The sequence below is a fragment of the Lepidochelys kempii genome, chromosome 2, assembly GCF_965140265.1.
Source record: "Lepidochelys kempii isolate rLepKem1 chromosome 2, rLepKem1.hap2, whole genome shotgun sequence".
In the NCBI taxonomy this organism is placed as follows: Eukaryota; Metazoa; Chordata; order Testudines; family Cheloniidae; genus Lepidochelys; species Lepidochelys kempii.
The window spans coordinates 205,392,299-205,409,591 of NC_133257.1; the positions used below are offsets into that span (position 1 = coordinate 205,392,299).

The 17,293-nt window shown below is 41.5% G+C and overlaps 1 protein-coding gene across 2 annotated transcripts in view; it reads left to right on the forward strand.

Annotated features, from left to right (window-relative positions):
* The window catches only part of SCRN1 (secernin 1), a 144,186-nt gene that overhangs the window by 20,220 nt on the left and 106,673 nt on the right, over positions 1-17,293 (forward strand). For both annotated transcript variants that reach the window (XM_073333594.1, XM_073333593.1), the window contains exon 3: positions 14,234-14,415. In XM_073333594.1, coding sequence (XP_073189695.1) covers positions 14,234-14,415 — 182 coding nt within the window. The remainder of the gene's footprint in view (positions 1-14,233; positions 14,416-17,293) is intronic.

Consider the following 17,293-nt stretch of genomic DNA (forward strand, 5'->3'; position numbering starts at 1 on the left):
TTTCAGTAGCTGATAAAAAATATATTAAAGAAAGCTTATGAAAACACCATGGGCTGCCTCAGAAAGCACCAGTAGATTCCATAAAATTTTCTAGAGCTGTCAGTAGTATCCTTTGCTTCTTTTTGCTATAACTTTCTCTGATATTGTTATAAAAATTTTTGCTCACCAAACGGGGCAGAGAATTCAGTGATTATCAGTTTAGTCCTAAAGGGATGTGTCAAATTTTCAGATTTGCAGTTTTATTTTTTCTAAATGATTGGTCCTTTTTTGGGACCTAGTCTCCTTCCTCCTTTGCTTCTATATTTTTATGAACACAGTTTTTCACTGTCTTATGCTGTGGCTTTATGTCAGCTTCCCTTCTATGGTACTCAATCCATACATTTTACTTTGGAATGAAAGTATTTAATACATTACATTATATTCTTCTTAACTCCTGACTTGTTCAGATTCTGGATTTATTTTAAAGCAGTGGTTCATTTTGTGGATCACTTCATAAGTGAGATTGCCCCATGAATCTGCCTCCTATGTGGACAGGGATGATCCAGTTGATATAGTGTACTTGGACTTTCAAAAATCCTTTGATGAGGTCCCATACCAAATACCTTAAGCAAAGCAAGCAGTCGTGGGATAAGAGAGAAGGCACTTTCATGGATCAGTAACTGGTTAAAAGATAGGAAACAAAGGGTAGAAATAAATGGTCGGTTTTCACAGTGAAGAGAGGTAAACAGTGGTCCCCCAAGGATCTGTACTAGGGCCAGTGCTGTTCAACATATTAATAAATTATCTGAAAAAAGGGGGGTGAAGTAGCAAAGTTTGCAGATGATACTAAATTACTTAGAAGAGTTAAATCCAAAACAGACTGCAAAGAGTGGCAAAGGGATCTCACAACTGGGTGATTGGGCAACAAAAAGGCAGATGAAATTCAATGTTGATAAATGCAAAATAATGCACATTGGAAAACATAATCCCAACTACACTTACAAAATAATGGGGTCTAAATTAATTATCACCACTGAAGAAAGATCTTGGAGTCATCTTGGATAGTTCTCTGAAAACATCTGCTCAGTGTGCAGTGGCAGTCCAAAAAAGCAAATGTTAAGAACCATTAGGAAAGGGATAGATAATGAGACAGAAAATACCATAATCCCACTGTATGAATCCATAATATGCCAACATCTTGAATACTGTGTGCCATTCTGGTCACCCCATCTCAGAAAAGATATTAGAATTGGAAAAAGTACACAGAAAGGCAACAAACGTGGAACATCTCACCCGATGGTATGGAACAGGTTCCATGTGAGGGGACTGGGATTGTTCAGCTTAGAAAAGAGGTGACTAAGAGTGGATATGATCATTTTAGGAAATCATGAACAGTGAGGAGATGGAAAATATGGAAATGTTACTCCTTCGCATAACACAAGAACCAGGGGTCACCCAATGAAATTAATGGGCAGCAGGTTTAAAACAAAGATAACTAAGTATTTCACACAATGCATGGTCCACCTGTGGAACACGTTGCCAGGGGATGTTGTGAAGGCCAAAAGTATAACTGGGTTAAAAAAAAATTAAGTTAATGAAGGATAGGTATAGCAATGGCTATTAGCCAAGATGGTCAGGGACGCAACCCCATGCTCTGGCAGTCAGAGGTTTAGGGACACCCAGAACCTGGGACTGGATGACCGGGAATGGATTACTCGATAATCACCTTGTTCTCTTCATTCCCTCTGAAGGATCTGGCACTGGCCACTGTTGGAAGACAGGATGCTGGGCTAGATGGGCCATTGGTCTAATCCAGTATGGCCATTCTTATGATAGCTTTTTTACTGGCGGACTACAAAAGACGGTATAAGAATCACCTGAGCAATTCACCATTTAGGATGGCTCTAATAAAAATTTGATTTAAATAATTTTACTGGCTGGTTTGAGGCACCAAACCCCATAGGAAAAAATGCATAGAATTTAATGGGGCAAATAAAGTGAACCAGAGAATTAAGAGTATCCTGGCTAGAGTTTTATAGGATTGTTTTTAAAAAACAAAACAAATATTGTACCACACACAGAATTTATCCTTTCAGAGAATCTTTTCTATAGTCCTCTCAGGGTAACTTATTTAGAACCCTATTAAGTGACAGAAGATTTATTTAATAAGGGATTGTGATTTGTGTATGGTGGAAATTTGTGTGTTACATATCTTTTTGCAGCATTCTGAATCTGCTGAATGCTATTCTAATACAAAATGTGGGATGCCATCTCATGAAGAAATAAGCCACTCCAATAGATAGGAAAAGTTAATGTAGTTTGTATTCCTCTGGCACTGATAAAGAAATCTCTGCTACATTGCTAAAAAGTCTCTAGAGATAAATTGGAGCTCAATGATAGCTTTCCTTTATCTTCATTTAGAAATGGGATAGTCAGTTACTACTAATGGTAGAGGACCTAGGGAATTAGATGTTTTATTTCTTGACGTTGGTTTCAGCTATTTGAGACCTCTGAGCATTAACATTCAAAATAATCTGCTGGCATCACGCTAATGCCACTATTTGGGTCTGCTGACACGTCAGTTAACTTGAGTCACTCGCTTAAAAATTGACACCTGGATTATATCTGCAAGTGAGATGTTTAAAATCAGATTATAAGTAACAAGCAATATATGAATCTGTTCAGAGCAATGCAGAGCGAACACTGCAGTCCAGTTTAGAACCCTTCCCCAAAAGCAGTGGTCAAAAATCAATTTCGGGTGGCATGGGATACCATGTTTGTAGTTTTAATGGTGCTTTTGTAGTGGTTTTTAAATCCCGTTTGTCTTATGTGTTTTGAAGATGTCTTTAATGCTAATGAACTTCATACACTATTAAAGTTTTACTTACTCTTGTTGCCCAAGAGACTAATAGATCCTAATATATGCAAGCAAGAGACACATTCTTTATTGCTGAATCAGTTTTGGCATCTGGCACCTGCTGAGAATTCTCCCTGGCTCCAGTGCCTCAGTGCACTTTATGGTATTCTGTTTATTTGAAAATTGTTATACTAATGCTTAGCTTATTTCCAGTGCTTCAAATTCCCTGAAAAAACCAAGTGTGTAATTCTATTATGAATTGCAAGTATATGCTTCAGTTCTTTCAACCCTCTAAAGTTTGCCTTTGGCTAAATTGCAATCCTGTTATCATTGGTCTTTTCAAGTGGAAGAGCTATGGACAATACAGCTAGGGATGAGATAAGATGCATGTACAAAATCATCCAGGTGTTACTGATTGCTGCTTGAAATCTGAATGTAGGAACAATATGCAATGTTTTGCTCCGATGTTTTTATATCTATATGGTGCTAAGCCTACTAGGCCTTTTATAGAAGGTAAAGTTCTTACCAAGTTATGCTACAGTACTTGCCTTATAGCAGAAGTGAGCAAACCAAAAACTACTATGAGCCCTACAGTATTCGCACAGTTATCCAAAAATGAAAGTGTGCACCTGGGTAGTGGGTGTGATCTCTGCTACCTGTATCCCAGAATCTACAGGTTTTCTTCAGAGAATACCCCTTTTCTAAAACATCCCATCACCACTGTCTTCATCGACCAATGACAAATTCTGACTTGGCCACTATGAAGTACTAGCTTGGCTGGCAGTGCTAGGAATCAGACTGCTGCTGACCAAGTACAATAGTTGCTTTTCATTAATAAAAGAGAATCTCTTGTGCTTGTCTTTATTCCCCCATCTTGTTGGAAAGCTTTGAACTATATTTAGATCTGTCATCAATTTTTTCCTTTATGCTAGAAGTGAAACAGAAGAACCTTTAATTTCCAGGCTGCTTGATTCTCCTTATGGGGGTGGTGAGGGGGGTGGTGGTGGGGAATTGCATGCAAAGTCTCTCATGCTTTCTTGTACCTTGCTGCCCCATTTTCCCCTCAACTTTTCCTGTTTCAGGCAGCAGCAGCGCGAAGTGAGGGTATGGCAGTGCTATGAGCACACATGCAGCGTTTTGTCATTCTAGGTGGAATTTTTAGAAGTATTTAAGTGATCGTGGCTACAATTCTAAAATTAAAAATGCTAGTTACAAAAATTTGAGACTTTATGTTGCTATCACTTGTAGGATGCCTCAGATTTGAGTAAAATGATAGTGTGCTGTGGTTAAAATTTTAGGTAGATGCACTCATCAGATTCAGTAATCAACATTTAGGTGGTTAGGGACTATTTAGAAAAGCTGGACGTGCACAAGTCCATGGGGCCGGACGAGTTGCATCCGAGAGTGCTGAAGGAATTGGCGGCTGTGATTGCAGAGCCATTGGCCATTATCTTTGAAAACTCATGGCGAACGGGGGAAGTCCCGGATGACTGGAAAAAGGCTAATGTAGTGCCAATCTTTAAAAAAGGGAAGAAGGAAGATCCTGGGAACTATAGGCCAGTCAGCCTCACCTCAGTCCCTGGAAAAATCATGGAGCAGGTCCTCAAAGAATCAATCCTGAAGCACTTGCATGAGAGGAAAGTGATCAGGAACAGCCAGCATGGATTCACCAAGGGAAGGTCATGCCTGACTAATCTAATCGCCTTTTATGATGAGATTACTGGTTCTGTGGATGAAGGGAAAGCAGTGGATGTATTGTTTCTAGACTTTAGCAAAGCTTTTGACACGGTCTCCCACAGTATTCTTGTCAGCAAGTTAAGGAAGTATGGGCTGGATGAATGCACTATAAGGTGGGTAGGAAGCTGGCTAGATTGTCGGGCTCAACGGGTAGTGATCAATGGCTCCATGTCTAGTTGGCAGCCGGTGTCAAGTGGAGTGCCCCAGGGGTCGGTCCTGGGGCCGGTTTTGTTCAATATCTTCATAAATGATCTGGAGGATGGTGTAGATTGCACTCTCAGCAAATTTGCGGATGATACTAAACTGGGAGGAGTGGTAGATACGCTGGAGGGCAGGGATAGGATACAGAAGGACCTAGACAAATTGGAGGATTGGGCCAAAAGAAATCTGATGAGGTTCAATAAGGATAAGTGCAGGGTCCTGCACTTAGGACGGAAGAATCCAATGCACCGCTACAGACTAGGGGCCGAATGGCTAGGCAGCAGTTCTGCAGAAAAGGACCTTGGGGTGACAGTGGATGAGAAGCTGGATATGAGTCAGCAGTGTGCCCTTGTTGCCAAGAAAGCCAATGGCATTTTGGGATGTATAAGTAGGGGCATAGCGAGCAGATCGAGGGACGTGATCGTTCCCTTCTATTCGACATTGGTGAGGCCTCATCTGGAGTACTGTGTCCAGTTTTGGGCCTCACACTACAAGAAGGATGTGGATAAATTGGAGAGAGTCCAGCGAAGGGCAACAAAAATGATTAGGGGTCTAGAACACATGACTTATGAGGAGAGGCTGAGGGAGCTGGGATTGTGTAGTCTGCAGAAGAGAAGAATGAGGGGGGATTTGATAGCTGCTTTCAGCTACCTGAAAGGGGGTTCCAAAGAGGATGGCTCTAGACTGTTCTCAATGGTAGCAGATGACAGAACGAGGAGTAATGGTCTCAAGTTGCAGTGGGGGAGGTTTAGATTGGATATTAGGAAAAACTTTTTCACGAGGAGGGTGGTGAAACACTGGAATGCGTTACCTAGGGAGGTGGTAGAATCTCCTTCCTTAGAAGTTTTTAAGGTCAGGCTTGACAAAGCCCTGGCTGGGATGATTTAACTGGGAATTGGTCCTGCTTCGAGCAGGGGGTTGGACTAGATGACCTTCTGGGGTCCCTTCCAACCCTGATATTCTATGATTCTATGATTTGTAGTGTTAGCTACATTGTAGTCACTTGTGCCAGTGTTCTATGAATGGTGCACACAATGACAGTAAGGCTAACCACATTAAAAAATCATGAGGCAGCCCCACCAGAGCTCAGCACCCCCTCCCCCAAATCACAATTAGCTACAATAATGGGTTTTTTTTTATTTGCATTCTGGTTTTTGAGGCTGTAGAGTTCACGCTGTTAAGCTTTAACCAAGAGGACCAGAAATGTGCTCTATTTTAAAATGGAAGCTGAGGGTCTCCAGGAGCTGGGTCTTTAAGAAAAAACACCAAATATTTCAAGAGATGGCAACGGTGACCGGGAGAGAGGCCAACCACCCAGACTAGTATGGAGAACCAGGAGGGAAAGTATATGGAAATAAGTTCCTGCAATGCTGTTCGTCTCATGAAAAAGCTGTTGGCTTTTTTAGAGCATCCAGCATGACTAGAAACCCAGCTTGCTTTCTTCCTGCCCATCTCACTCTTCTATTGTTCCCTTGTATTAATGGGAAGAAGGGAAGAAAAGCTAATTCAGGCCATTTTAAGAACACCCTCTTCTTTTTCTGTGTTCTGGACTGAAAAAATTAATTGCACCATTGGAAAAAAAATGTAAATAAATATTTTTGGATGTTTTCTACATCTTCAAATATATTGATTTCAATTACAACACAGAATACAAAGTGTACAGTGCTCACTTTATATTTTTGATTACAAGTATTTTTACTGTAAAAATAGTGTTTTTCAATTCATCTAATACAAGTACTGTAGTGCAATCTCTTTATCATGAATGTTGAACTTACAAATGTGGAATTATGTACAAAAAACTGCATTCAAAAATAAAAATGGAAAATTGTAGAGCCTGCAAGTCCACTTATTCCTACTTCTTGGGAGATAATGCTGCCCACTTCTTGTTTACAATGTCACCTGAAAGTAAGAACAGGCGTTCTCATGGAACTTTTGTAGCCATCATTGCAAGATATTTACTTGCCAGATGTGCTCAAGATTCATGTCACTTCATGCTTCCTCCACCATTCTAGGGGAAATGCATCCATGCTGATGACGGGTTCTGCTCAATAACAATCCAGAGCACTGCGGACTGATGCATGTTCATTTTCATCATTTTAGTCAGATGCCACCAGCAGAAGGTTGATTTTCTTTTTTGGTGGTTTGGGTTCTATAGTTTCCATCAGAGTGTTGCTCTTTTAAGACTTCTGAAAGCATGCTCCACACCTTGTCCCTTTTGGAAGGCACTTCAGATTCTTAAGCCTTGGGTCGAGTGCTGTAGCAATCTTTAGAAATCTCACATTGGTACCTTCTTTGTGTTTTGTGAAATCTGCAGTGACAGTCATCATCCGAGACTGCTACAACATGAAATATATGGCAGAATGTGGGTGAAACTGAGCAGGGGACATACAATTCTCCCCTACAGAGTTCAGTCACAAATTTAATTAACGCATTATTTTTTTAATGAGCGTCATCAGCATGGAAGCACATCCTCTGGAATGGTGGCCAAAGCATGAAGGGGCATGCGAATATTTAGCATAACAGGCACATAAATACCTTACAATGCCAATTACAAAAGTGCCATGCAAATGCCTGTTCTCACTCTCTGCTGACATCGTAAGTAAGAAGAGAACAGCATTATCTCCTGTAAATGTAAACAAACTTGTTTGTCTGAGCGATTGGCTGAACAAGAAGTAGGACTGCGTGGACTTGTAGGCTCTGAAGTTTTACATTGTTCTGTTTTTGAATGCAGTTATGTAACAAAAAAAATCTACATTTGTAAGCTGTGCTTTCGTGACAAAGAGATTGCACTACAGTACTTGTATGAGGTGAATTGAAAAATACTATTTTATCATTTTTACAGTGCAACTATTTGTAATAAAAAAATACACTTTGATTTCAGTTACAACACAGAATTCAATATATATGAAAATGTAGAAAAACATCCAAACTATTTAATAAATTTCAATTGGTATTGTTTAACAATGTGATTAAAATTGCTATTAATCACAATTATTTTTTAATTGTAATTATTTTTTCGAGTTAATCGCATGAGTTAACTGCGATTAATTGATAGCCCTAGTTGAAATCCAAACAAATTACGCAAGCACAAAAGCTATTTTAACTTAGGTTAAAATATAGAAGCTGAAATTGCACAGAATTTCTGTGTAAAAATACAGACTGTCTTCAATGTATGTAGACAATTCAGAGAATATGAAAAAAAATTATAGAAGACAGTGGCAGCATTTTATTGGTTTGCTACTTTACTAGCTCCCACTGTGCTCAACGAATTCTCTGTTATGGAATGAGACCTTTTCATAATTGAGAGATTAAAACCGAGATGCCTCCAGGTGTTTTCACAGCTCAGCAGATGCATTTCTCTTAGAATGTTCTGCATCCTTGCAACAAGAGTGGAAGGAATGTGCTTTAACTGTTACCGCTATGTGAATAGATTTCAGAGTGGTAGCTGTGTTAGTCTGTATCAGCAAAAATAATGAGGAGTCCTTGTGGCACCTTAGAGACTAACGTTTATTTGGGCATAAGATTTCGTGGGCTAGAACCCACTTCATCAGATGCATGGAGTGAAAGTACAGGAGCAGGTATAAATACATGAAAGGATGGGGGTTGCTTTACCAAGTGTGAGCTCAGTCTAATGAGATAAATCAATTAACAACAGGATACCAAGGGAGGAAAAATAACTTTTGAAGTGGTAAGAGAGTGGCCCATTACAGACAGTTGACAAGAAGGTGTGAGTAACAGTAGGGAGAAATTAGTATTGGGGAAATTCAAATTTGTTAATTGATTTATCTCGTTAGACTGACCTCACCCTTGGTAAAGCAACCCATATCCTTTCATGTATTTATACCTGCTCCTGTACTTTCACTCCATGCATCTGATGAAGTGGGTTCTAACCCATGAAAGCTTATGCCCAAATAAATTTGTTAGTCTCTAAGGTGCCACAAGGACTCCTCGTTATTTTTACTATGTGAATGTGACCATGGAAACTGCCTCAATGAGCAGCAATCAGTCTTGTTCCCAGTGCTTTTTATTTTCCATACATCCTCAGGTTTGGAAGGGAACCCCAGACATTTTTGACTTATGGGGTGGGGTGTAAGTGTATGTAATCAGAACATGATGCTTTTGTGGAACAAGGAAAAAGTTAAAACTCCCTAGACCTGGCTCTCTCCAGCTACCTCTCTCTAAGTGCTCCCATCCTCTCCCCAAGGAAATCAAAGCCCCCAGTAAATTAAACAGGATGAATGCCTGAATATAGAAATTATGATCATCCAGTCAGGGAACAAAAATATTACCATGTCACTTAGGTGACCAGTCTAGTTAAGTGTGAATGAATATTGAATACTTGCAGCAAACAGTCCATGAGCATTCTATAGGCTGCAATGTTTGCACAAAATATTTAAATGCAACACACATATGTAGAAATCCTGATCTATTGCCACATAGCTCGAACAAAAGGGCCAAGTTTAAATATAAGTTAGCCCTGCTATAATTCTGTCCTGATGGGCACAACCAGGGCCGTCCCTAGACATTGTGGTGCCCTACGCAGCCCCCTTGTGGGGGCGTGGGGCACGTGGAGGGGGCTGCGCCCAAAGTCTGTGGGGGGCAGGAGGGAAACCACCCCCCCCAAGCGCGAGCGGGTTGGGGCCAGGTCACTCCACTTCCTGCTGCCCAGTGATTGCAGGGCGGGCCCGACCCCGCACTCATGGGGCGGCGGGAAGTGGAGTGACCCAGCCCCAACCTGATCTGCTCTGTTCCCCTGGCTCCAAACTTTGAGACTTGGGGAGCAGGGGGGAACTGCCCCCCAGCACTCACTGGCAGCGCAGAGCAGGCTGGGGCCGGGTTGCTCCACTTCCCACCGCCTGGTGAGTGCAGGGCGCGCCCAACCCCTGCTGCAGTCCCCCGGAACGTAGCTCAGGGGAAGGGGTGGAGTGGGGGTGGAGCAGGGGTGGGAAGAGGCGGGGGCAGCTTAGCCGGCCAGGGATTGGGCTGGCCACTGGAGCAGCACGCGGCTGTGTAGGGCACCAGGAATTTTGGGGCAATTTGGTGCCCCAAATTTCCTGGTGCCCTACACAGCTGTGTAATTTACGTATGGGTAAGGACGGCCCTGGACACCACTCCCTTTTATGTTAACCCAAGTTGTGTACTTAACAAGAATAGAATGTACTCATATTATGGAACTCAGTACCTTCTTAGTGTCTGGAAGAAGATGCTGCACTCCAGTAAATGAGATTTTTTTTTTTATCCTTACAAAAGCCATTTAGTAGTTGAGATAAAGGGCTTATCTAAATGAAGACTTCATGGCAGGTTGGTGTGTGAGTAGCTTTAAAGCAAAAGTAAATCAAAATGCGCTACGGAACTGTTAGTGCATGTCAGCTGGCTCCAAGTGGACACTAATGTGAACTTGCCATGCACTCCCAGCTTGCTGCAAATTAAGTGTTTGTTTAGAGAAGCTCTAACTTTACCTCGGTATCTTCAGTATTCAAGATATTTCCTTCCCTAAGTATAGAGAAATACAAAGGAATACTGCAGCTGGTGAGGTGACTTCATCTATTTGTACAAGGCGAAAATCAAAGTTTCACGTTGGCAACCATGCACACGACTTCCCTCTTCGATACAACAATTGACACACTAGCACTGAAGGGGTTTCCCCCTTTGATCCCTGTGACCAGGGTCCTAGTGGGGAGCCAGCTATGATCACTCAATTAGGGTGAACTGCAACGAATGGGGCAGACAATCCCCATAAAGCTGGTGGATATTCCAATACTTAGATTTACCAAACCATCATAAAACAGCTTCTTTATTATCTCACTGGTTACTCAGAAGTCCAAACCACACAGTTCCCTTAAATTGATCCAGCCTCAGGCCTCCATCGATGTACCTAAGTCAAATGTGATGATTTCTGAAAATCTTTTTTCATCATATAAAAGAAAAAGTTCTACCAGTCCCAAAGGATTGGACACATTACCTCCCAGAAAAACAATGAGGAGTCCGGTGGCACCTCCCAGGTTATTGAATATTCCAAATCTTACCCAAATACACGCTACAGCCAATTCTCATTAACTAAACTAAAATTTTTAAAAAACAAGAGAGAGAGTATGATTAAAAGATCAATATACATACAGACATGCATTCAATTCATTGAGGTTCAGATTCAGAGCCGAGATGGTGAGCTTTGTAGTTGCAAAGAGTTCTTTCAGAAATAGTTCATAGGTTATAGTCCAATGTCCAAATCTCATATTCAGGGCGTACCAGCATAACTGGGACCTCAGTCTTGTGACTCAAACTTCCCCTGATGAAGCCTAAGCAGCTCTGAGATGACAGAATCAGGACCCAATGATCTTTTATACAATTTCATGTCTTTTGAAAAGTTGGAATTTTCTCAGGGAACAGAAAGTAATTAGGATGACTTTGAAGGATGTCCATCACCAGTACTTAGCTATATGAATTAACATAAGGTCATTTGCTTGTTCCTCCACCATTCACAGTACATTTTCAAAGAGAGATGAATATCGAGATATCCCATGTTTACAATTCATTTAAATGATAGGATGTTCTTTTGGCCTCTGAATTATCAGAATACAGCATAGGCAGTGACTGTTGATTACATTGTGACCCTACTCATACCTGTGTAAATACACAAAAACACAAACATCATCTCTCCACATGTCTTTTGAGGGTTATTTATTTTGCAGGATGTTTAACCCTTTCTAGCCATGCTTCACAATCCCACAGATTGTTATAGTTCTGAGACAACCTGTGATCCATAGAGCTGGAAGGAATAAAACTAGAGAATCTGTGGCAGGAACAATGAATACAGGAACCTATACAACTGTGAAAAGGGACTGAAGGGGAGCCTCTCTCTCCTTTATCAGAGGCTGTGGAGTCACGCCCTGCAGTACTTCTGCAGACCGTAGTTTTCTAAATCCAGGCAGCCTCCATGTAACTTCAAAGCACGGCATCTTCTGCTTTATAAGAAGTTCTTATTTTACAGAGGAAATCTGCCTGTCTTCAGAGGCCTCCAAGAAGAGCAAGATGAGAGCAGGACTAGAAACACAGTGCCTTACTTCCAACAGGTTAGCTTGTTTGCACAAGTAGAAGTTGTGGAAGCATTGAGAACAGTCAGGGTCACTGCATCTGACTGATTCAGGCTCTTCTTGGTTGGTGAGAGTAGAGAATGTCTGAGACCTCTATTAACAATGTCACACTTCTGATGAGGGAATCTACCAGTCATCCTAAAACATATAATGGGCCAACCAGTACAAAAAGAAATAATTGCTCAAGGGCAGAGACCTAAAGCTACCACCCAGCATCTAATCTTTATCTTCTAAACAAGTTAGTTGAGAAGCTAGCAAGACAACCCTGTAACACCACCTTTTGATTGGCAGTAACTTGCCTTGTCCACACCAGTGTTGTCATGTAGAGTACAGGCACTACACACGTAGCTACATGCCACAGTGAAAGGCAGGCTGCGTCCACTGTGATGTGTAGCTACATGCAGCAGTAAACGGCTCAGGCAGGTGGAGGTAGCGGGGAAGGACTCCAGCAGTAGGGAACTGCTGGAGACTTTCCCTGCTGTCTCCCCGCCGCAGAGCCCTTCCCTGCTGCTGGAGCCTTTCACCGCAATGGAGAAAGCAGGACACTACATTGCTTAAAAATAGCAGTGTAGACACTGAAGGCATTGCTTAGGCACGTAGAAAGCTGTGTGGGGTACATATCCTAGGGTTCAGACATGTAGGGCATTCTACTCACTTAAGGCATGCCTCACTATCTATATTGCTATTTATACCCATGCTAACTGGGCGTGCAAGTGTCTATGCACTACATGCCGCAGTACCCTCAGACTTCAGAACGTGGTACAGAGACAATACATGTTGCTATGGTAAATGACCTTTTTCCTGCTGGAGGTTACTGAAACACTTGATATAGCTGATGTCCAATCACCTCTCTCCAGCAGCATGACCTCCCAGGCCAGATACCTTACACAGGAATGTTGTCCAGTAAGGGGAGACGTATGAGTACAGAAGAGAAGATTTTCACAAGAATAGGATCTAGACTGTGGAATGTATTCCTGAAAAAAAAAAAGTGACCACAGTACTAATTGCATTCAAAACTAAAATATAAACATTTCTTCACCTTCACTTCCCCTCACTTTTTTATGTCTTATTGACTTTTTATTAAATGTCTCCTTCACCCCCCCTCCCCCATATGTGCACATAACCTAACAATAAATCAGGCTTTTTCTTCTACAGTTTCGGAAGACCTTTCCATCTTTAAATGCTAGGGAGATGTCAAACTACAGAGTAAAATAAAAAGTGTTTGTGAAGGAAAACTGATGGATTATTCTCTTGCTTGGCTTTTCAAAGATGCACTCTTGGGTTTTTTCCCTCTTCTTGTCTGAACATATCCATAGACTTCTGATTTGTAATTTTAAATGGTCCACTGCAAAAACTTAAATTCAGGCAAATCAGTCTAGACTAGGGATCAGCAACCTTTGGCATGCAGCCCCGCTGGCAGGCCAGGATGGTTTGTTTACTTGCAGTGTTTGTAGGTTCAGCCAATTGCAGTTCCCACTGGCCATGGTTCGCCGATCCAGGCCAACTGGGGCTGTGGGAAGCGGTGGCTAGCACATCCCTCGGCCCACGCTGCTTCCCGCAGCCCCATTGCCCTGGGACGGTGAACCGCGGCCAGTGGGAGCTGCAATCGGCCGAACCTGTGGACGCTGCAGGTAAACAAACCATCCCGGCCCGCCAGTGGATTTCCCTGACAGGCCGTGTGCCAAAAGTTGCCGATCCCTGGTCTAGACGTTACTTTCCTGTGACCACTACCATTGTGTTCTGATAAACTCTTAGTCTTTATTTCTCCCACATATACACAACCAGCAAATTTAAATGGATACGGTTGGTGTTTTATCAGGAGGTCCTTTAGCTTATTCTGTTTTGTTGCAGTAATGGAGTTAGTGTTTCATAAGGCACCTAATGTTGTATCCAGGTGAAGGTCGAGATTAGTGTACATTCCATCTTTATAAACAGTATTACTAGTTACAAAATGTGGTTTGTGTCCCTTATGTTTTGACAGGTATGGTATCTCTATTGCTGCTGTATGAGTTCTGTCTCCCTCTCAGCTTGTCATTCATGATATGTATCATCTTTTGGCGCTCTGGTACTATCAACATGGAATATAAAAATGCTTCACCCTTTCTATAAAGTGAAGATTAGCTGTGTATTTTTCAAGAGACATACAAATTGTGTGATAATTGTAATAGCCCTTCTCTCACTTCCCCTCCCGCATTTTTTGTGAAGCCTAGAAATACCATGTGTTTTAGAATTTGTAGGTATGGAAATGTAATTTACTAAAATCTCCTTGACTAGACTTCACTATGTAAGAAAATAATGTATTCTAGTGGAGCAAGATAATGGCTAGCTTTCAGTTTCATTCAGCATTCTCTCTCTACCCCCAATGCAGTGTACATACATTGCAATTGATCAGGTGCCGAAGACTCATGCTATTGTGCTAAGCAGACCTGCCTGGCTTTGGGGGGCAGAAATGGGAGCCAATGAACATGGAGTCTGCATCGCTAATGAAGCCATCACCACCAGAGAGCCAGCTTCTGAAACTGAAGCCCTGCTGGGAATGGATCTTGTCAGGTGTGTGGTTAATGGCTGGACTACGGATCAATCACTTGGCCTATTAAAGGCTGCAAGATGCTTGTATTGAATCAGGGTATTGTGGCATTAGCAATAATGGCACAATATATCAATGAAGTAGACACTAAGATTGGGTTTTAAAACTGTATAGGCTGTAGACATCACCTATAGAAATGCTATTTATACAGGGCCTTGAACATGATCAAGATAACATTTTGTAACATTTGGAATGTATCAAACTAGCAAATATTGCCACTTCAACCTAGTCTGCATTCATTAAAATCAGCAGCATGTCTACCTACCATTTAGAACAGAAGTGATATATTGTCAGAATAAGGAAAGCTGTAGTGAGGAAGAAGTGATTAACTCAGCTCTGTATTGCCCATCGTTTTCTTCTTTAAAGCATCCAACTCTGACCAAGAAAGCTTACTCCTATGCATAAAATAAGTAAGTTACTGTAGAACTTAGAATAAGTAAGTTACTGTAGCCCCACTTCAGCACATGAATTCCAATGTAAACCCTTTGCCCTTCTGTTGAATGCTGGCAAACAAACTTCTGAAAGTTCATTCACTCCAGGCTGGCTGCCTGAAAGGCTTGCTCTGCATTGTAAGTCTGAAGCTGCACATTGAGCGGCAGTGAGGAGAATCATAAAAACAAAACCAAGCAGGAGGAAGAAAGGAAATGGCACAAATGAGCTAATAGAAAACCTGAACTCTGCTTCTAGTGAGGGAGCAAATGGACTGCCATAAATGGAGGTAATGGTCAGAATAAAATGATTGTATCCTGTTGTTTAGCAAAGATTCTCTTTTTAATGGCATGTCTTATGGCTGGTTGATACTATCAAACTTATATCTGTCCCACAGGCTACTAGGTTTTAACAAGTAACAGCCTGGATAAAGAGTTCTTACCAGTTGTAGTAAGTGTGAATCATGACAGGTCAGAAGTCTAGTTTAGCAGTTAAGCACATATGCCATTTAGTAACACTGGATCCTCAGCAATATATGAGTAGATGCCAACCTAAGGAGAAACCAGTAGTGGTTGGGCATCACCCACTGTCTGAACAATTCATTCAGTGAAGGAGAGGACAAAGATCAAAGCCAACAATAGCTCGCACCAAGGAGAACTAGAGATCACTATAAACAGCCAGCACGCTGTTGCAATTCCCCTTTTTAGTTGTGAAAACTTCTAAAATACTGGATAATGACATTAAAATTCTCTTTTGGGTGATATCCAGAATACAGAGACCCAGCAAGTACAGAATCAATGCCTGTAGGCTATGTGGACACCACCGGTACTGACAGCACCACTTTTCAGCCATTTGCAGACCATACCAGTTGCATGATTTGAGATTAATTGGGAAGGCAATCTGTTGAGAAATCAAAGCATAATTACGGCCTGATCTACACTTAATGTCGATTGGGGGTATGAGAGCCACACCCCTGAAAGCTGTAGGTATGCTCGCCTAATGCCCAATGTAGATGCAGTTATGTCAATGGAAAAATGCTTCCATTGACCCAGTTTCTGTTGTTCAGGGAAGTGGTGACAGGAAAACCCTCTTCAATTGGTGCAGGCTGGTTTACACTACGGCATTGCGTCAGCATAGCTATAGTGACATAACTATGCCAGTATAGTCCCTGTAGTGTTGATATACTCTAGGAAACATACTCTTTTCTGCCCTAATTTTCCCTTCACCCCACTTTCAAGTCCTATGTTGGCATTAAGTCTTAGCTCTAGGCTTTTCAAACTTGGTATACTTTTTGCTTTTGTTTCAGAAAACAAGCTTGCTTCCTTGGAAATTGTTTCTAAACTTTACAGCTGACAAAAGAGTATTCAGACCAATAAGACTGCTCAGGCACTTCAGCCCAAATCCTAACATCTGAGCCAGACATGAAGAGGCCATGTGAGACTGAGCCCTTCTGAAGGGGCCTACGCCATCATCCTCCTGCCTTAGATTGTACTCCAACTCCTTAGGTATACTTCATGCAGAAAGTAAGAAGCCGGCCTAACATTTCTCTGGAATTCTGTCACTGGCAAGTTAGGAATTAAAATCCAGCAAATATGGACCAGGACTCCAAAAATGTGGTGGGGTGCTGTTAGGCATGCATAGAAAACCCCAACAACATTGCAAAAAAACAAACACATTTCATTCTAAACTTGAAGTGTCACCGTTGCTTCCTTCCTTACCATTCTAACAGTTCATTCTGAAGAGTCCTAGGTACCACAATCAGAAGGCTTTATTTTTATCTGATTTAACTGTGGACATGAGACAAAATGATGCATAAATAAAGTGCCAGGGCACCTCACGAAGGTTTAACACATCTGTCTGAAAAGAGCTTTGGGGTTACCAGAGATTTCTATTTCCTAAATGTCATCATTTGTTTAATATCTGGCTATTTTTGACTTTTCCTAAAACTAATTTGGCCAAGTTGACGTTACTCTTAGCTGAAGATGCTTGTCTTTAAAGTAGCAGTATCGGTTCAAATGTCTATTTATTTAAAACTCATTTACATTTTAGTAGCTTGTTTGAAAGTCTGAATCTACAGTTAGGAGTTCAAGTTGAAGAGCTAAGAATTTCAAGTTAACGTTGTAATTTTGCTGTGACTGCCTTGTTGGAGGGCGTGTCACTGAGCTCCTTTGTTAATGAAGAATTCCAGGCTGGGGATAGAATGGATTTAAAGCCCCCTCCCCCTCTAGAAGCCTCAGAGGATTGATTTTTACTCAAGAGCTTAGTGTTAAAGTAATTGGCCAGGCTTAAGGAGGTGGAAAGTTATGGGGATCAGCAGATCTTTAGACAGAAGTTATGTTGGATTTTTTCACCTCTGCTACAGGTCTGCTGTAGGACAGACCTCCTAAACAAGGTGCTTATTTTATTCTCTGC